Source organism: Lepisma saccharinum, chromosome 20 (assembly GCF_977018435.1).
Source record: "Lepisma saccharinum chromosome 20, izLepSacc3.1, whole genome shotgun sequence".
Classification (NCBI taxonomy): domain Eukaryota; kingdom Metazoa; phylum Arthropoda; class Insecta; order Zygentoma; family Lepismatidae; genus Lepisma; species Lepisma saccharinum.
This window is the reverse complement of record NC_139248.1, coordinates 29,618,128-29,640,568: the sequence shown is the minus strand read 5'-3', so window position 1 is coordinate 29,640,568 and position 22,441 is coordinate 29,618,128. Positions and strand designations below refer to the sequence as shown.

The window sequence follows — 22,441 nt, the reverse complement described above, 5'->3', positions numbered from 1 at the left end:
TCATGAGGGGTAGTTTTTGCTAGGAGTGTTTGTTGCTAAATCACTGAGCGGATTGGAAAAAAATGAACGAAATGAACAAAAATCTAGATCGAAGGCGGTTTTTTGGGGGCGTGAAGATGATAACGTCTAGCAGGATAATTGTCATATTGATGGCCGGTAACACTTTTGAAAAATTCACGTCACGCCACTGGTGTGTAGTTAACCTCTTGCTCCTTACCGTCAAGATCACCATGAGCAGCAGCTCTATCACCAAGGATGAATGATCAGTGAGCTACATCCACCCAAATATGATCCCACGTTCCTAGCAGAACGTTACGTGGATGGAAATGCTTCGAATTTTCATTTATTTCAAATTGAATAAATCAAAATTAAGATTTTAGTATTGTTATGCCATTTTTCGCGCAGGATTTCATTCATTTCGGGCGGAAATGCAATGAAAATATAACATATTTTGTGAATTTAGTCTTAACCCCCCCCCCCCCCCGATAAATTCACGATAAAAATGTTAAATCAAGTGTCAAAATAGAGAATTCATAATGCTGCACGTTTTTTTAAAAAATACTAAAAGTCAAGGAAAATTATTCTTGCTATGATAAATGTCGAGTTTCAGCTCTTAATGAAACGTTTATCCAAATAATTAAATTGGCTGAAAGAACTGTGAATTTTAACTTAGATCAAACCGGTCACAGGGAAATTTCACTCCCATAAGTAAATGCAACCCAATAGTTACTAGACGGCGTAAGAAGCTATTAGAAAACTGAACTGAACATAGAAAGTTCAAATTTGAAAATCGTTTTTTTTTTTTTAATTAAGAGGTGATACATGTGTGTGAATCTTAGGTTTCAATTAGTAGAAATATATAAGAAACTTTGACAAAACAAATTTGTTTACAAGTTATTTTCATTGCCGTTGCAAACAAAAATAAGTAGCTTAGAACTAAGGTGTACATATGTGACACTGTGGACTGGGGTTTGATTAGCTAATCTTTTCGCTGCAATTTATCCTGAAAGTGGGAATTACTAATGAAGTTTGCAAAGCTCTCTAAAAGTTTCTTTCTCTTCTTTTGTCTTTACGTATTATTTTTCTCTTGAGTTCTGTCTCCTCTGCCCCACCATTCACACTCTCTCTCTCTCTCTCTCTCTCTCTCTCTCTCTTTATTTCTTTTCGTTGCCTTACTCCGTATGTACGTGTGTTGCGTTCATAGGCGTAACTTGGCTGAGGCAATGGGCACTTGCCCCCCTCCCCAAAGGCAGGAGTATTAAACGTTACCAGATAATGGTTCTCTTGTTAACCTCTTCAGACTTGACAAGCAAAGTAATGATTACTTTTTATGATTTAGCAAATTTACCAGTTATTTAGCAAAATTGTCCTCGACGCCACTTTTATGGGATAGAAATTTTATGATTGTGCCCCCCCCCTCCCTTCCAAGTTAAGTCCCAAGTTCGATTCTGCCCCTTCAGAGTTAGGTCCCAGGCTACGTCCCTGAATTTGCTCTCTCTCTCTCTCGTTCTTCATTCACTCACTCACACACACACACACACATTAGGAAAGGGACAATGGAAACAAAGTAAAGAAAGATACCGAGATAGAAAACTAAAAGAGTAAAGAAATGAATTAATGAAGATTCGTTTGTGTTTGTATTTTTAGTGTAAGCGAATGTTCACTACATCCAGAGTTGACTGTGTGTGTATGTGTGCGTGTGTGTATTTTGCACGAAGTAAGCTTAATGTACGCATAGAGGCTGAGAAGAAGACAAAAATATGTTGATTGATTTATTCTACTTCGTTTCCTGCTACTTTTGCCTCTTTGTTATGATGAGGATGAATGATGATAAGGTGCAATTGGTGAACAGACATTCAGAATCACATAACACAAACCTCACAGATGATTATTGTCGGCCCAGGTGCCTCCAAGAATGCAGCCCATGTTCTTTACGTGGAAGAGAGTTTGAAATTTCAGACTTCAAGGTCAGCCCGCTACACATCTAAAAGTTATTTCCATTTTATAACCACTTCGGAGGACTTCATCCGTTTCGTTTCTTGTGCTAAGAGTGCTTCATCCTCACTCAGGGGTGCTATATCATCTGCAAATAGGAGAACTACCAAAGGTGGTGCAGGTAGATGTTGGTGGAAAGCCCCACAACGACGTCAACGTCTCTACCATCTGTGGGGGCCTCTTTTGTTTACAGTTGGAGAGGGACACAAGGCCGCTTGCACTGTACGGCCTTGCGCCAGAGAACCAACCATGTGCTCAGTTGGAATGGGTTTGCTTCTCTCAATAGTTTGTCCACTATCTACCCTAGTCATCATTTATACCTACGGAGAGAATCATGATAAAGGGCAGAAAATGACGAATCAGAAAATACAGGGTGTTCCAATTTTAGCTTTACAACGTTGACCCTCCATAAAATCTAAACGAATTAACAGAGCAAAATTTTCTGTTTCTTTTACATGTAACGGTGTATCCTCTGTACACTTTGTGTTCGTCAGTGTCTTGATGAAAACATTCCTGACAGATGGACTGGATGGGATGGTTCAATTCCTCGGCCTCCAATTTCACCGGACCTTAACCCGCTAGGCTTGTTTCTGTGGAGTGTTAAGGATATTGTGTACGCACAATTGTTAAGCATTTGGATGAGTTGAAGTACAGGATGGCAGGAACATGCCGTGGAGAATATGGCTAGAAGTCGAATGGTGCTCAGATGGTGCTTCGATTAGCATCACAGAAAACATTAGAATTTGTTGTTCAATATGAATGAAAACTTGTTATCCTATTCTTTTTCTGCTTTATTGCCTATAAAAGTTGAAAAGATAACTGTGGAACACCCTGTACGTTTTTGATGCCAGAGGCAGTGTAAGAAAGTTAAAGAAATTTGTTAGAAAATGTAACATAAACTAAAAATAATGGTGAGGAAAGATTATTTCTGTAATGTCCTTTTGATTTTGATGCAATAACTACTGACGTAGCTATCGTATGTCAAAATTCCTTTTATCTATGTAAGAAGTTTATCTTATTAATTCTTTCAAAGCTTTAACCGTTTTCATTTTTTGTTTATAAGGAAAAAATAACGCTACCTCTGTTTATTTCTCTTATTCTTTAGTTTTCGCACTTGTGTCTTTTATACGCCTTGATATTTTTTCTTTAAGTCTAGCTTGAAGTTTTGCATCTTTAACCAATTATGATTCCTGTATGCTAGCATCCTCTTGAAGTCATTTCATCTCGTCTAATAATAATTTATTTGCCGATACTAATGAACCCACCTTAGATTCGGACAATTGAATTTAAAGGATTCCCAATAGATAGTAGCACTTACATGAATATTAATTTTCCAACAAATAAAGTTATATTTATTTTTTATGCATAATAACGAAACAAGCTGTGCATGCTTTTTACTATATATATTATCTATAACGTACTGACTAAAACGTTTTATATTTTAGTTGTTTAGATTTATCAGCAAATTATTATGTAACACTCGGTTATAGTTTAACGACAGTTCTTACTTAAAAACTTTATGAAAAGTTTTTTTTTATGAACTAGGACTAGCGCATATTCGTCGACTTAAAACCAATCTTTGGAAGGACAAGGGTTGCCTGCGGCCCTTGTCTAAAAATAGCAAATTAAATACTAATCGAATTATGATAATCTGGAAGAAATATATCCTTGACTTTATTTCTATAATGATTCACAGCCTTTTCCTTAGTCGTTCTTTACACTTCTTGCCCTGTTTTCAAAAGACGCATTGTACTTTTATATACGTCGTTTTCATTATTATTATTTTAATATCACCACTATTATCAAATGGAAAACTACATTAAATTGTGTAGTTAATAGATTCTGTATGAGAAGCTGTCTGGTTCCCAAGAACACAATTCTATGTACGTTATCATCAGACGTTTTTATTTTAATTGAAATGAAGTAAGTTGAGGGAAATGTCAGGCATAAAATCTATTCGAATCGTAATATAAAGAGAATCAATCAGTGTCCACTACCTACTCTGTAATGACCAGCAGCCAATTATGTAGCACCAGTGAAGGAGAACCTCGTCCGATTGGCTGCTACAAATGTTCGCTCTCATATGAACAAACCAAGCCATCTACTTCCATGTAATGCATTAATGTTGCAACAGCTCAGCAGTATAAGTGAAAAGAAAGGAATCTACCACATTGATGTCATTACATCCGAGATGCTACTACTTCAGAAATGACAAAACAATGAGAAAGATATTTCCAAGCGTGATGCAGCCACATAGCAGTAGTTCGCATCATCCTTAAGATCGTCCCAATTACTCTTTGTGCATAAAGTATTCAGTTCTTAAATTGGGCGACATAAATTACTTCGGTACAGGACTGTGGCGCCTCCATTTTCTTTGCCAATGCTTCCTCTCTAGATCAACGCCAAATTCCACACACCTAATTTACATCTCGGTAACAATAACAAAATAACTGGTTATATGTGAAAGCAGGCTTATTATACTGCATAATGAAATGAAGCTATCTCCTCCTGTATATTCGGTGGCCATAAACATATCCAAAGTGTAATAATCAACTTCAAAGTAGTGACATTTAGATTTCTTGCTATGCTTTTCCATTATTGCATATACAGCATGCAAATTCTCATTCGATTTGTATTTAATTTGTCAATTTAAGGCAAGGGCCGCAATAGGCCATAATTATAATATATTAGATTATTCTGCCTGTAGTATTATATGGATGCGATGCAAAACTTGGTTCCTTATCTTGAAAGAGGAACAATTAAGAGTATTAAAAAAAATACTTAAAAATATATTTGGACCTAAAGGGGATAAGGAGACAGGTGAGTGGAGAAGGTTACATAATTTAGAACTGTATAATTTGTATTCATGTCCAGATATTATTATAATGATTAAATAAAGAAGACTTAGATGGGCAGGCCATCTGGCCCGAATGGGAGAGGAAAGAAGAGTATACAGGATTCTTGTTGGGAAACCTGATGGTAAGAGATCAGTAGGAAGATCAGTAGGAAGACCAGGACAAAGGGGAAGAGATAACGTTGAGTTAGACCTAAAGGAAATCGGTAAGGATGGAAAAGAGTGGATGGATCTTGCTCAGGATAGGGACAGATGGAAGACTTGTATTGCTGCAGCCATAAGCCTTCAGGTTTAAGAAGGCTTTGAGTGTTAGTTAGATTAGAATTAACATTATTCTTTTAATGTGTGTGTGTAGGGCAAAAATTAATCCTTGTCACTCAAATTTTGTTTCCCCATCAACCAAGAGGAGGCTTGTCTTGCAGTTATTGCAAGTAACCAATATCACCGCGAACCTAAACTATTCAATATCATAAAGAACTTTAATTTAAATAATATGCGAAAAATCTCTTACAGGTACTCACCGCTCCATGCATTCGGTTGTAGTTGCTTAGATACCGCTGCATTTATCAACAATGCCTGATTATTACCTCAGCATTGTTGTGGCTTGGAAGATGAACAACACGACTACAACGTCTATTCAAATTGAGGGAGAAACTAGGATTGCCCGATTGATGGTCAATTTGCTATGGCAAATACGCAGAGAAGTCTTATCAAAATGTGCTAACAAAATGGTACTTAAAAGCTTACAAAATCTTAAGTTTTCTATTGGGCAAATACAATGTCTTTCTTTATCGAGTCGTCCGTGGATCGTCGGCTAACACGCCGGGCAGTGGGTCATTTACACTCACAGCTGTACGTTGACTTTGGCACTGGACGCGTCAATGCTTCAGTATCCAGGTAGCTGGTGTCCAGTTTGCAAGTGTTTGTGAAGTGTTAAGGTGTTAACAAGTGTTTTAGATTTTTTGTTTTAGTTTACGTATTACTGATGCCCTCCTGCAGTCTAATAATACCACGCTATCCGCTCAATTTGAAACAAAGCATTTTTATTTGCTACTTACTTCATTACGAATTGTTGTAGGGAAGATAAAATACGTTTCGCAGCAGAATTCCAAGATGTTCCTGTTTCACACAGAGACAGTGTTCGGATTCTTGTGAACAAATTGAGATAATCAGGGTCTGTTCTTGATAAGGAGCAAAGGGTAAAACGGCGTGTGCGTAATGAGGAGAAATGTTGAGTACGATGAAAAATATCTCCGACGCCTTGCACAAGAAACATACATTTTCATGACGTCTGCGTGGCGAGCTACCGAGTTTTCAAATCTGAAACCATTTATTAGAAGAATTGAAAGAAAAATATCAGGAGAGAAAGTGAATAATATAATAATAACCCATGACGCAGACCAAGGCCTACCAACCGACTGCCGGCCTCTCTCCCACATGCCTCAGAAGGTGTTGAAGATCATCCAACTGGGTGACGTGTGGTCAGCATGACGAATCCGCGGCAATTGGCGACCGGTCCCATACACCGGCCGAAATCTCAGTAGAAAAGATGTTACGTCTCCCCCCAGTAGTGTTGCCCACGGGACGAGACGGGACAGGCTTTTAAAAATTCGAGACGAGACGAGATTGATCATGTGTCCCTTTGACAAACGAATATTTTCGAGACGAGACAGCATTTCACAGCATTTCCACGAGACGAGACAGGCCAAAGTCTCGTCTCGTGGGCAACACTACCCCCCAGGGTACTCGAACCAGCGCGCGTCCAACAGCACGAGACCAGTGGTTCTCAACCTTCGTGGCCTGCGGCCCGGTAAATTCGTTTCTCAAAAGCAAATTTCTCGATACCAACAATTTTACTCGGAAACAACTTCCTAATTTTTTTTTAACACTATACATCATGATTATATGTATCCTTGAAATATAATATTAATACATATATTATGTTATAATAATAGAGAGTATTAGTTAAATTATGTTTAGGCTCGTTGACATATATAACATTTTATTTAAATTAATTGGCAACGACTGGATCCAATATCATTAAATGCATTTGGTAAGTAATGATTTTCAATATGTTAGCCTACATTTCGGACTTCGAAAAAATCCAATTAATCAGAATATTTGCACTTCATTATATTTTTTAATGAAAATGGTAATGGTTGCAAAAACAAAATTGACCGTGATACCCGTCTGTGAAACTCCAACCTCTCGCGCCCGGTATAATGGACGCCAGCGTCTGGTACCAGACCGCGGACCGGCGTTAAGAAACACTGGTCTAGACCGCACGGCCATAGTTGAAACAGTACAACTAGCAAACACTAAACAATAATAATAAGCTGAGTCACTCTGTATAAGGCTAGACAAGTGTTTATCGACGAAATAAACATCACATCCCTAGATTATATATATATATATATATATATATATATATATATATCCCGGTGCCTCCTTGTCTTCCTGACGTTGCCTTTTTGTTACTCAATTTTTGTTTCGCATCAACTATAAAGAGGCTTGTCTTGCAGGCATTGCAAGTAACCAAGATGACTGGGCACCTAAACTATTCAGTGAACATCATATACAACTTATTTTTTTAAAAGTATACCTAAAAATCTCTTACAGGTACTCACCGCTCCATGCTTTCGATTGCCATTGCATAGATACCGTTGTATTTATCAACAATGCCTAATAATTACTTCAGCATTGTTGTGCGTTTATATGATAAACTCGACAACAAAGTCTATCCAGAATGTGGAAGAAAAGGCTCTTAGGCCGGCTTTAGACGAAGTCATTTCCATTAACATTTTTGCTACCATAAATGCTAAGTAAATGCTTTCAAAAGTGTTATAACATATAGTACTTTTACACGAAAGCATTTTATGTAACATTTCGGTTAGCTGTTTCAATTACAATGTACAATACATACAGGACGAAAGGCACGTCGAGTTACACCGTCAATGCTGGGTGCACGGTGTTTACAATTGTAAAAGCTAAAATATTCTTCCATACGTGTACAGTAATCGTTGTAAAGTATGTATTTAATCAGCGCCTTTCTTCTCTACCTAAAACCATTTAATACGAAGCGATATTCCTCTCGGTTGAATAGTTATCGTCGTTTAAAAGTGTGAAGTGATACGTTGTTTGCATCTCACGCGACCGCCATTATATTCCACTCGTGACCATGAGGTCGCTTCTGATTGGTTATGCCAATGGATCATATCAATGTATTGCCAGAATGAACTTTAGACAAACTGATAAACATAACGTAAAATGGCTATGGATCAGATTGGTGAATTTTGAATACCAGATTTTTGTGTTCTTGCATCCAAACTGTAAGGATATAAACATCAAAATACATAAACATATTTTTTGTACTCCATGGTGCAACAACCCTTTAGGAGCCAGGGGCTGCCAGAGTGTATTTTTCATAGGGTGACACGTGGTCATCACATCGAGTCCCGTCGCTGCTGTCTTCTGACTTTCGAGACAGTATACAAGCATCTAAACACCAAAAATTTGAGAATATCAGAAAACACCGAAGTACAAAAATAACAAAAATCACGAAACGATAAGCAAATAAATTTTCTCGAAAAATTGGATTTATGAACATGCAAATACAAACATTTTTGTTTAATTCCAACATCTCTGACAATCTTGAGTATAGCTTGGCAGATGAAAATTTCCATTTATAGTTTAAATGAGAATTCTCGTGGACAAGTTGACAGCGTTACCAGTGTAACTGTCAACACATTCCTCCTTAGATATTACGATGTTAAAATTGGTGAAAATACATATTATCAGAAGAAGTGAAACGAGTGCTTTATATTCTCTAAAGGAATGGTTTTCAACCTTTGTGAATCCGCGGTTCGGTAATTTTTTTTTAAGTCGATGCCCCAATCCCAACAATTTCACTCGTAAATAGCTTTATTTTTTTTTAACTATATACGTTAAAGGAGGAATTTCCCCACCAACGATTTTGTCCTAAATTTTCCCCCCACCAAACTTTTCCGGGGGGAGAGCTTTTGTTCTAACAACAAAGGTAAACAGTTTTGAAGTCGGATAATAACTTTGCCGGAACAATATCGAAAACACACACAAAGAATGAACAACAAAGAGCTCCATCTATAAGGACACTGAATCCAGCAATCCCCAGAACATAGTAATTAAGTCAGCTTTTAGATGTGGATTTTACATAGGAAACTGTGTATTATCTTCTTAATGTCTCTTAACTTTTGGCCCTCCCAGTAGTCAGTTATATCACTGTTCATAGCATTTGTAGCATATTAAAATCTTCAATTTGTAATCGAATTTTGAATGAAGGACAGTCCGTATGTTATATATTTTATAATATCATTTAATTATTTAATAATTTGCATATATACTGTATATAGTATGCCTGCTGTCTGTCGAATCCCCCCCACCAATCTGCAGTGATTTCACACCCTGCTGCAAGTCTATTCATCCTTCCGGCTCTAACTTGAGAAAGACCCGGCCTTTAAAATACAAATTTTTGAGGCTGCGCTTGAGACAGTTCCCTCTCAAGGGCTTTGATTTCTCACTAGTATTGGCGAGAAAGGATATCCTCTTGAAGCTGGTGAACCTCGAACGAAAGGTGATCTTTCCAGGTGGTTGCCAACTTGGGCTGCAAGTCGTAAACATCAGAAGAACCTCTTGCTGCCCGCTATAATTGAAGCCAGAGCCCGGTACGGGGCTTTTTATAATTATTATTTTCTTTTTAGAAAAAGCTGGAAGAGCATTTCAAGTTAACAGAAAACTTATCATTTTTATTGTTATTAACATAATTGAAGCTCAGTTAGTTATTATTTGAACAATAATAATAATAATAATAATAACCAAATCAAATCCGGCATACGTGGCGGAGTGGTTAGAACATCGCACTACGACGCCAGGATTCTCCGATTCGATTTCCGCCCTGGGCAAGCACGTTTCATCAATTTCATCGTATCATCACTCATCCTCATCTTCGCGATTATCCAAAACTGGCAGAAAAACGAACTAAAATAATCAAAATCAATCAATCAAAACCAAACTAAAAACTGCTGTAGAGATCGAAAAAAAAATTGAGTATTAAATACAGGAACCAGGTTATACCAGTTTCATATTCTACGACGTGAATCAAAGATGAAATGGTTTCACAGAGAGGTCACACAAACCTTACGAGTAAAATTTACCCCATACTTTTAAAGTTATTTTCTTGAACGAGGTGTATAAAAGTTACTAACAAAATAGAATAACTGTTAGTGCACTTCAGCACACTAACCGTATGAACGTAAAAAAAATAGTTGTGCTGGTAATCACTCATCTGGTTGATCAACTAGAATGGTCTCCCCATGGAGTAATTGATTTGAAATAAAATCGACCCATCGTAGCGCGTAAATAATAATTGACATAAAATAACCTAATACGAAAATAGGGATGTTTATTTTCAGGAATTGTTGCAGATGGCTTAAGCTTCCTCAAAGAAAATTGATTCCAAACTTCCTTGGTAATGCACTAGTTGCTACATCAAACAGTACATAATATTGACGATTCCTTAAAATGTCTGACACAATTTTTGCACAAATCTTTAAAAAAATATTAGATAGTTTTAAAAATGCCCTTTTATGTAAAATTACTACAAATATGTAGAATGGGTTCAAAAATAGATAAAATAAGAAATATTGTGAGAGACTTTATGGGACTTAATACGCTGAAACAAAATATTAATTACATATAAATACAGAAGACATATGCGCTCCTACACTTCAAGATAGTAATATCACATTTATTACATAGACAGGTTCTATATATCTTAGCTAAGTTGGCAATACTTTTATACTTGCATGGCATCTTTGTCAACCCATATAACTGATATTTTCTCCAAGTAGCGATAACAGTGTTTATCTCTTATACATGTTAATAATAATCCAAGTAGCAATAGATATAATAGGAACATGTTCATATCTGCAAAATGTTTAAAATTGTATGATTACGAAGGATATAAAAGCTGTTGAGATAGATTATATATTAAATTAACGTTTTTTCTATGTCATGGTTCCAAAACTAAAATCCAGTTGTGTTTATTTGTTATCAACGCCTATTATGTATTATTATTATTATTATTATTATTATTAGATTGTATTGTTAACATGTGTAAAAGATAAGCATTGTTACTTGTAGCAGATATCAGTTTTACGTGTCTTGATAAAAATACTGTAGGGGTATTGAAACGTTGACATTTTAAGAAATATTATGCTTGTCTATGTAATATAAGTGTTTTTTTTTATTTAATTATAGGTATGTGCAAGAAGCAATGCGCGCCATTTAAAGGATGTGCTTGCTCTCTTAACTGTTCAAAACGCAAATAATATAAGAACAAGGAAAACATTACAATTTACCCTTCAAGCCGGTCCCGGTGGCGGAGTGGTAATCACATCGCACTACGACGCCAGGGGTTCCGAGTTCGAATCCCGACCTGGGAATGGGTGTTTGTGGGTGTCCATTCATCAAATTCATCACATCATCACTCATCCCCATCATCGCAAATTAACCAAAAGTGGCACAAAAAGCAAAGTAAAATAAAGCAAATTTATTTATTTTCACCTATAACAGAGCTTTAGCTCCAATTACAATAGGCTTACATATATTATAAGCAATTAAAAAATTACAATTTCAACAATACATAACAAAAGAAGAAGAAAGAGCAAAACTACACTAATAATTGCGTAAAGAATACTAGCACAAATTTTATAGAAAACATAAATCTAAAGTGACATTTACAGAAGTATAACAAGATACATATCTGTATGCAGACATTCATAACTATATACATATATACGAGTATACTCATATATAAACAAATATACACACATATGGGCATAATTATATTTACACACATACTCATGTACACAGAAAGCATCTATAATTGTTTGATTTGTTCATGACGTTCTTCGAAGGACAGACAGGAGCTGCTTGAATGGCATAACGAAATCCAAGTCTCCACCGTTTCTGACTATTTCATTGTATTCAATTCATAGTCTTAGAATGGGCGAGTTCTTGTGTACTCTTGAGTGGGATTTGCCGTAATAAAAAGGCTGCCTGAACCGTAACATGTCCTTCTTAGGATTAAAGTTTAATGTTTGGAGCAGACTTGGACTGTCGACCAGCCCGTTGACTAACTTATATAAAAATAATTGATATGATACCACTCTCCTTTTGTACAAAGCTGCAAGATCGAATTCACTGAGTAGTTGTTTATATGATACCTGATCCTGAATACATGATCTTTTGTATTTTTTGTAATACAAGTAACGTACAAATTTCTTATGAATTCTTTCTATCTTTTTGCTATTACATTGTGTGTAAGGTGACCAGACTACACTTGCATATTCTAATTTGATTCGAACAATGCAATTAAACAGGCTTGTCAGGCTCTTTCACTATATATGTCCTGTGAATTTCTAATTAATTAATCAATGAATCAATTTACCCTTCAAATACGCATTTCATGTGTGATGTTTAGGTGTAATTTGAATCGAACTGTTCTCCCCTTTTCTGCATCCCAACAAACTTTTTCTACCAACCATGTTGTTGTTGTTATCTGACAGGTCACTAATAACCTTTTTTAATGAATATAACTTTGTAACGTTTGTAGCTGGAGCTTACTGTGAACATTTGAAGGGTAAGAAACACGGGAATCAAATCAAACGGAATTTCAACGACATATTTATGTAATGTGTATATTGAACAGCTAAAAACTCCTATTCCTGATTTTGGGCTTATGATATAGATTCTCGGATAGTCTTCAACAGAGGTATGAAGGCAACTCGATTGGGAATTGTATAATGTGGTAGATACAATTAGCCGTTCTTGCAAGCTGATCTCTCCATGATAGGATTTCCCTATTGGTAAAAGTGATCTCATTCGATCAGTCACTTGGGTCACAGATATAAATTTGAAGATTTTCAAGATAATTACTGATTTATGTTTAATCAAAGAAAATTCCCCTGGGTTACTCGTACATATATTTTTCTTTACTTTCGTGGTTTTTCTTTCTTTTTAGAGAGAGAACGAATAACAATTGGTAGCCACTGGCGTACTCAAAGGGGGAGGGGGCTGAAGGGGCTACAGCCCCCTCCGAAATTTCTCATGAAACCAGAATGGTAAATGCAAACACCCCTTAAAATAACCCCCGATTGGCATTTTTGAGAGTAGAAAGTTCTAAATATACGAAATAACATATTGTGTGTACCGTCCCCTAGAAAACAGATTTGTACCATCCACCTTTACAATTTTAGCCCCTCCCGAAAAAAATATCCTTCGTACGCCAGGGTTGGTAGCCCATATTTAGTCAATTTTCTCTGCCAACTAGAGTGCATGACTAAAATTGCAGCAATTTTATTCACGAGTCCCAATATCTCAACTTGTTCTTCTAACCACCTTGCAGGATGCGATGGACCTGTTCCAGTTACCTGAATCCACGAGCAACCAGGAACCTCAGGTGCCCGGGCGTCGAACCCCGCTCAGCCAGGTCGGGCTCTCTGGTTTCTACTACCAGTGCCCTCAGCCAGGGATCTCCTCGAAGTGCGAGGAAGGGAAGTCGGATCTAGCCACCAGACAAGACGAGAACCAACCCGAATCCGGAAGGCCTCGTTCTCTGGGAAAGAAGAACCGTCAAGGGAAAACCGTGAGGTTGAACATCAACGCAAGGGAACGCAGAAGAATGCACGATCTGAACGACGCTTTGGACGAGCTACGCAGTGTCATCCCCTACGCCCACTCGCCATCCGTCAGGAAACTGTCAAAGATCGCGACTCTACTGCTGGCTAAAAACTACATTCTGATGCAGGCGAATGCCTTGGAGGAGCTGAGGCGAATCATCACCTACCTGCAGCAGGGGTCGTCCCTCCCGCTGCCCCCTTTCGAATTCCAAGCTGCCGCAGCTGGTTTTCCCAGCGGCACTCAACCGCCGGTCCATAAGATGCCTGGCTACAAGCCCACTACATGAACCGTGTTCATAGAAAAATGTTGCCAGGTCAATATATGTAACTATCCCTGCTGTATTCGGGAACTATGCTTAGTACAAACATTACCTCACCTGATATCTTTACCAAGTTTTTATTTTAGAATTGGCAATTACCATGCTATTGTACAGGTAATATTGAGTTTTGAGTGTTTTCTACAGGTGCTGTGAATTGTTGTCCAAGGGCAAGTTCTTGATGTAAGTTAACATACGTCCATAGTAGATCTGTATGTAGTAGAGTGAATTTCAGCAAAATCTATTCGTGTTCAGTGCTAGCAAGACAAATCCAGCTGCAAATGTTACACCAAAATAGTATATTTGCTCGTTTCTGTGTTTGTGAGCTATTTGCATTCTATAGACCTTAACATTTCTGCAAGATAAACGTCATGTTGTTTTCAGTGTTCAACTACAATAAAATTATTAGCTTTATTTTTACTTGCCTACCACTGTACTTTTCATGAGAAAGTACATGGCTTCGAACCAAGGTGAAATGTACACAGGTGACACCGTGTGTTTACAAGTTTTTAAATAGTAGGGCTGATTTAAGTTGTTTGCGACTTGTTTGTTTTTTGTATGATGATACCGATAATTCCAAGTTTCAAGGTTAAATAGTTATGATTTTAACACAATTATAAGGCATCAGATGTAGTTTGCTGCCTGCTACATTTGAACTCAATGTGATGTTGTTCAAGAACGTGAGGATTTGTGTTTATGGCATGTTGTTTAACAAGAATCTGTAAAGAAACTCGCAAATTATAGGTTAGCTTTCCGGTTGCCACAACATTTATAACAGTGGTGGCAGTAGGAAATGGGCACAGTGAAAAGTTCTTTCCCTACCGCCCCCTTGCAAACGAGAAAAACTGGGATTAAAGATGGCCGTGGTACATAAGATATGACTTCCATTCTACACCAAAGTAACACAATTTTTACAGAAATCATACTTCGCCATTTCGTGTTTTGATTAAATTTGGCGAGGTTACTTATATCCTTGTAGAATTAAAAAAATCCAAGCAATAGGTTAATACGTGAACTAGTTTTGAAGTTACAGGCCCTTGAATTTGCGAAATTAACAAACAATATGCTAAAATTACTTGAGTTTTAAATGTAATTTTAATAAATGTAGTTTACTATTTTTTTGGTAAAAGGGTCTGTAACCTCAAATCCAGTTGCCACATCAACTTAAGGATTTGATGTTTTCCTTATAGCATATGCATGATGTTATTCGGTGTACTAAATTCCAAATACAATCTGAAAAGGTCAGTTTGAACCTCCCGTTCTGGCTCCTTTTTGGCGTCATTACTATTTTGTAATTATGGAAATAACAGTTGGTGGCAGACTTGGAAAATATAGATTATAAGGATTCCTTGCACGCAGTTTGTGCAAATCGATGGAAGCATTGAAAGAAACTGAGGATTACCGAAGTGGTTTTCTGAATAGTGTTATAATTTTAAGTCTCGTGTAATTAATTTCCTACATTGGTATTAACGTTGATTATCCTTGTAAAACCTTGATTGATAGAAAAAGACACATCAGAATTTTAAGAGTATACAAATTTGTAGATCGTCCAAACTATGTCCGACGGGTTCAGGTCTATGTATTTCACCTTGTGATCATTTCACCTTCAGAACAACCTGTTGAATCTCAGCCATAACGTAATCGCCAAACTATTCAGTCAAGTTTTCTTGCAGTAAGCTGTAGTTTCCACAAGCTTTGTGGATTCAGTGTATGCGTCTCAGTCATCTTTGGATCACCCCTTCCTTTACTCAAGTAAGATGCACTATTTCTAATATGACCCGAAGAAAGACCGATTTTAACAAACAATAATAACTAGTAAGAAAATACTGTAATCTTAACCATGTCTGTTATGATTTTTCAAACCAAAGAATTGTACCTATTAAACATTGTGTGTTTTCATCATTTATTAAATTATAATGTCTAACCTAACATAGGTATACTTAAAAAAATTTCAATATCATTAATTCGTGGAATGTAAATGAGAATTTCACTAAAGCAGCGAACCGCTAAGATTAGATGTTGGCGAAAATATTCTTTAATTTTCTTCAACTTACAATAAATATTTTAATTTTACTTTTGTTGATCTAGTGTTATGTTACTGACTTCACTCCAAACCTAGTACTGGGTCAACGCAAGTCAAATTACCTAAACATTTTCCTGACAATTAGTCAGAACTTTTGAAATTTGAAGTTCGTCTCTTGCTTCTGATAAAACAGCAGTTCTTTCATTTTCATTTGTTAATTTATTTTGAGTTTCTAAAGGAAGCTATTTTCTGTGAAAGTACACTGTAGTTTTGCATGCATGGAAAGTTAGCCTACACATGCGTTTAATGATTAGCTATTCATCAAAATATAAATTGTCTTCAAATGTACGTACATTCTTGGTAATCCTTGGAAGAATTTTATTGTATTCATATTATCATGCAGTCGTGTTTCATTTACGTTAGTTTACTGCCAAGTGAACTAATGAAAAAGATGTCTGGTATCTAACTTTGACATACTCATAGCAATAAAACGTGAAAACGACTGAGATAAATATATATATAAAGCATTTATTCAAAGATGATACGTATTGGAACAATTGATTCAATACATTCGTCGAAAGTATTTTTAGCAAATATTTAAACCAAGGAAAATGAGCATTGCGACTGAGTGGAATGATATGTTTATAAAAGCCAAGGAATCAGATTGAAGGACTTATTTGAAAATTCTCTTTACATCATTGTGTGTAGGATTTAATAGTGATAATGTGATATTTTTTCTTGTACTAAGCGAACATGTTTAACTAAAAATATATATATACACCTGGCAACGTAATTGTGATGTGTATGTGTAGCGTAGTGCTCGCTGGTGTGAATTTGCTACAACCAAGATGTGTTGTGTAGTTTTATCAGTATATGCTCACCCGTCCGGTGATTGAGGAGAACCTATTTATTAACGTAGCTATGCAAGAAATCTACTTCAGTCGTTTATGGAACGTCTCTATCTTTATACTAGACTGCAACAATATTCTTCATACATTTTTAGTAGATGTATACCTACTTCAAGTGAAACGAATAAAGAACTAGCTAATTACATTGTGTGTATTGTTTGTGTAGCTTTAATTCCTGACTAATCGAACTAGATGTGTGAACGAGAAGACTGTAGTTCTTCTTTGATTTTACTCAGATAATGATAAAATTAAGCGCTAAGTGGTAACATTTGAATCAAAGTTTCCGTTCAAACCTCCCACATTCAATTCATCATTGGTAAAAGGTTATGAAACATAATGGAATACGAGTGGTACTAGACGAAAGAGAAACTCAAAGAATTTTATTGTATGACCTCGAAGTTCACCGTTCTCTCACTATGCAGCGCCACAATCGCATAAAGCACAATGGCGACTCCGGAGTAGCGCGCACAACCTGTAATCTTTTACAGCGCAAAGAAATTACCGGAGAGAATATGGAGGTGAAGCACCTGATGGAAATTCTTTGAGTTTCTCTTTAGTCTAGTACCACTCGCATTCCATTAAGTTTCATAACATTTTAGCAATGATGAATTGAAATGTGGGAGGTTTGAACGGAACACGCTGTATAACCGTTGTGCAGAGTCATGTCTAGTGAAAAGTACAACTGAGTCAACTAAGAGATAATGCTACCTAGAACAGAGAGGTTTCCTAAATATCAGAAAGTGTATTATTCAATTACACATTTGAAAATTAATTGATTGATTTTAGAAAATAATGTTAATATTTTTTCTTTTGTCTTGAGTCTTGGAACGAGAAGCAACTGGGGAGATTGAGCGATCCAGTACAGTCTGGTTCTAAGAGCTTTCTGCAGGGAACTTCATAATCGATGATAAACAGGTATTATCCCATTTCAACCATGTTCATCCAGACTTGAACGTATAAAATCCAAGTGATTGTGTTTTGCCATTTTTATGTGTGTAGCAGAGCCGTGGCGTGCATGTAACCGATGTTACCACAGGTAACAGCAAAATGTGAAGAATTAAAAAAGTTGTTTTAATAAAATAACAACAACCTTGTCAAATAGCGTTGCCGTCGAGCAGATATTGCAGAGGACATTATTCCTGCAGCCGACATGAGCGAAGTGAGAGGCTGTTTTGCTATCCTGAAGAGGTTACAAGGAGTGAGGGCCCCGATGCAAGGGGAAGAGGGTGGAATGACTTTCGGACAGTATGCTATGGGGTTATTCATATGCCTGGGCAAGGGCCCAGTTACCGGTCAGGCCTGCCGGCACTGGCAAGTGTTGTCAGATTGGATTGGCAGAAAAGAGCTAAATTCCACTTAAAATGGGGATACTATTTCTCTGAAGCAACTAGAGGTAGACTGCAAAGCCAAGGCTGGATTTAACTACAACTGAGACCGGTTAGGTAATAGACGATAAGATAGTTCCTTGGTGCGATTCGTGATATGGACAAACCTTGCTCCAAAATACTAAAGCCCCTATCACACGGAACTGGATTTCTAGTTAGAATGCAATAGTTGGCGCTGAACTAACTTTCTAGGTAGCAATCATGGCCGCCTGGCTGACTGCTTGACTGGTTTGGAGGAATAGGACATGTTCTAATTGCTACTTGCTTTCCTCGACTGGATTCGGTGGAACAGCCAATCAGAGCAAAGCTTCGCCTTGTGAAGATAATCTGTGAGTGTGCAAAGGAGCGTGTTTGTCTGTGGTTTCCGAGTGTTACTCCAGCAATGTATAACGTATACAGCATGAAAGGCGCGTTGAGTTATACCATCTATGGCGAGTGCACAGTGTTTACATTTGAAACAACTAAAATGTGCTTCCATGCGTGTACAGTAAACGTTGTAAAGTATGTATTTAACCAGCGCCATTGTTTTGTACCTAATAACGTTTTTTACGAAACGTTATTCCTCTCGGTTGAATAGTTATCGGCTTTTAAAAATGTGAAGTGATACATTGTTTACTTCTCACGCGGCCGCCATTACAAGTTCCCTCGTGTGGGAACAAAAGTCTATCGACAAGTACGCTGATAAGTATCGTGTGAGGCGAAAACTAGCAAATTGATATCAAGTCCAGCGCCAACTAGGGCATTCCAACTAGAAATCCAGTTCCGTGTGATAGGGGCTTAAGTTGGCAACAGTAGTACGTACAGCTGGAGTTCCCTTCCACAATTTAAGGAGCAGAATTCTGTCGTCTGCCACTGCACGAATGTCCAAACTGACCCGAGAAATGTGTGGTTCTTTTTCTTCCCCTTTCCACCTCATTTACAAAGAAATAAATGAAGAATTGACAATGCTCGACCACTATTCGTTGGATTTTCGTGGAACTGTCTCATGAGGGGTAGTTTTTGCTAGGAGTGTTTGTTGCTAAATCACTGAGCGGATTGAAAAAAAAATGAACAAAATGAACAAAAATCTAGATCGAAGGCGGTTTTTTGGGGGCGTGAAGATGATAACGTCTAGCAGGATAATTGTCATATTGATGGCCGGTAACACTTTTGAAAAATTCACGTCACGCCACTGGTGTGTAGTTAACCTCTTGCTCCTTACCGTCAAGATCACCATGAGCAGCAGCTCTATCACCAAGGATGAATGATCAGTGAGCTACATCCACCCAAATATGATCCCACGTTCCTAGCAGAACGTTACGTGGATGGAAATGCTTGGAATTTTCATTTATTTCAAATTGAATAAATCAAAAATAAGATTTTAGTATTGTTATGCCATTTTTCGCGCAGGATTTCATTCATTTCGGGCGGAAATGCAATGAAAATATAACATATTTTGTGAATTTAGTCTTAACCCCCCCCCCCCGATAAATTCACGATAAAAATGTTAAATCAAGTGTCAAAATAGAGAATTCATAATGCACGTTTTTTTAAAAAATACTAAAAGTCAAGGAAAATTATTCTTGCTATGATAAATGTCGAGTTTCAGCTCAGAGGATGAACTTAATGAAACTTTTATCCAAATAATTAAATTGGCTGAAAGAACTGTGAATTTTAACTTAGATCAAACCGGTCAAGGGGAAATTTCACTCCCATAAGTAAATGCAACCCAATAGTTACTAGACGGCGTAAGAAGCTATTAGAAAACTGAACTGAACATAGAAAGTTCAAATTTGAAAATCGTTTTTTTTTTTAATTAAGAGGTGATACATGTGTGTGAATCTTAGGTTTCAATTAGTAGAAATATATAAGAAACTTTGACAAAACAAATTTGTTTACAAGTTATTTTCATTGACGTTGCAAACAAAAATAAGTAGCTTAGAACTAAGGTGTACGTATGTGACACTGTGGACTGGGGTTTGATTAGCTAATCTTTTCGCTGCAATTTGTCCTGAAAGTGGGAATTACTAATGAAGTTTGCAAAGCTCTCTAAAAGTTTCTTTCTCTTCTTTTGTCTTTACGTATTATTTTTCTCTTGAGTTCTGTCTCCTCTGCCCCACCATTCATTCTCTCTCTCTCTCTCTCTCTCTCTCTCTCTCTCTTTATTTCTTTTCGTTGCCTTACTCCGTATGTACGTGTGTTGCGTTCATAGGCGTAACTTGGCTGAGGCAATGGGCACTTGCCCCCCTCCCCAAAGGCAGGAGTATTAAACGTTACCAGATAATGGTTCTCTTGTTAACCTCTTCAGACTTGACAAGCAAAGTAATGATTACTTTTTATGACTTAGCAAATTTACCAGTTATTTAGCAAAATTGTCCTCGACGCCACTTTTATGGGATAGAAATTTTATGATTGTGCCCCCCCCCCCTTCCAAGTTAAGTCCCAAGTTCGATTCTGCCCCTTCAGAGTTAGGTCCCAGGCTACGTCCCTGAATTTGCTCTCTCTCTCTCGTTCTTCATTCACTCACTCACACACACACACACACATTAGGAAAGGGACAATGGAAACAAAGTAAAGAAAGATACCGAGATAGAAAACTAAAAGAGTAAAGAAATGAATTAATGAAGATTCGTTTGTGTTTGTATTTTTAGTGTAAGCGAATGTTCACTACATCCAGAGTTGACTGTGTGTGTATGTGTGCGTGTGTGTATTTTGCACGAAGTAAGCTTAATGTACGCATAGAGGCTGAGAAGAAGACAAAAATATGTTGATTGATTTATTCTACTTCGTTTCCTGCTACTTTTGCCTCTTTGTTATGATGAGGATGAATGATGATAAGGTGCAATTGGTGAACAGACATTCAGAATCACATAACACAAACCTCACAGATGATTATTGTCGGCCCAGGTGCCTCCAAGAATGCAGCCCATGTTCTTTACGTGGAAGAGAGTTTGAAATTTCAGACTTCAAGGTCAGCCCGCTACACATCTAAAAGTTATTTCCATTTTATAACCACTTCGGAGGACTTCATCCGTTTCGTTTCTTGTGCTAAGAGTGCTTCATCCTCACTCAGGGGTGCTATATCATCTGCAAATAGGAAAACTACCAAAGGTGGTGCAGGTAGATGTTGGTGGAAAGCCCCACAACGACGTCAACGTCTCTACCATCTGTGGGGGCCTCTTTTGTTTACAGTTGGAGAGGGACACAAGGCCGCTTGCACTGTACGGCCTTGCGCCGGAGAACCAACCATGTGCTCAGTTGGAATGGGTTTGCTTCTCTCAATAGTTTGTCCACTATCTACCCTAGTCATCATTTATACCTATGGAGAGAATCGTGATAAAGGGCAGAAAATGACGAATCAGAAAATACAGGGTGTTCCAATTTTAGCTTTACAACGTTGACCCTCCATAAAATCTAAACGAATTAACAGAGCAAAATTTTCTGTTTCTTTTACATGTAACGGTGTATCCTCTGTACACTTTGTGTTCGTCAGTGTCTTGATGAAAACATTCCTGACAGATGGACTGGATGGGATGGTTCAATTCCTCGGCCTCCAATTTCACCGGACCTTAACCCGCTAGGCTTGTTTCTGTGGAGTGTTAAGGATATTGTGTACGCACAATTGTTAAGCATTTGGATGAGTTGAAGTACAGGATGGCAGGAACATGCCGTGGAGAATATGGCTAGAAGTCGAATGGTGCTCAGGTGGTGCTTCGATTAGCATCACAGAAAACATTAGAATTTGTTGTTCAATATGAATGAAAACTTGTTATCCTATTCTTTTTCTGCTTTATTGCCTATAAAAGTTGAAAAGATAACTGTGGAACACCCTGTACGTTTTTGATGCCAGAGGCAGTGTAAGAAAGTTAACGAAATTTGTTAGAAAATGTAACATAAACTAAAAATAATGGTGAGGAAAGATTATTTCTGTAATGTCCTTTTGATTTTGATGCAATAACTACTGACGTAGCTATCGTATGTCAAAATTCCTTTTATCTATGTAAGAAGTTTATCTTATTAATTCTTTCAAAGCTTTAACCGTTTTCATTTTTTGTTTATAAGGAAAAAATAACGCTACCTCTGTTTATTTCTCTTATTCTTTAGTTTTCGCACTTGTGTCTTTTATACGCCTTGATATTTTTTCTTTAAGTCTAGCTTGAAGTTTTGCATCTTTAACCAATTATGATTCCTGTATGCTAGCATCCTCTTGAAGTCATTTCATCTCGTCTAATAATAATTTATTTGCCGATACTAATGAACCCA

At 37.2% G+C, this 22,441-nt stretch overlaps 1 protein-coding gene across 1 annotated transcript; it reads left to right on the top strand.

The window, feature by feature from the left end:
• The first annotated feature begins 13,298 nt into the window (after nucleotides 1-13,298).
• Nucleotides 13,299-16,348, top strand: LOC146003407 (class E basic helix-loop-helix protein 23-like). Its single transcript, XM_083141689.1, has one exon. It carries the CDS (start codon nucleotides 13,299-13,301, stop codon nucleotides 13,851-13,853), a length of 555 nt encoding a protein of 184 aa, XP_082997815.1. The 3' UTR covers nucleotides 13,854-16,348.
• Nucleotides 16,349-22,441: the final 6,093 nt, after the last annotated feature.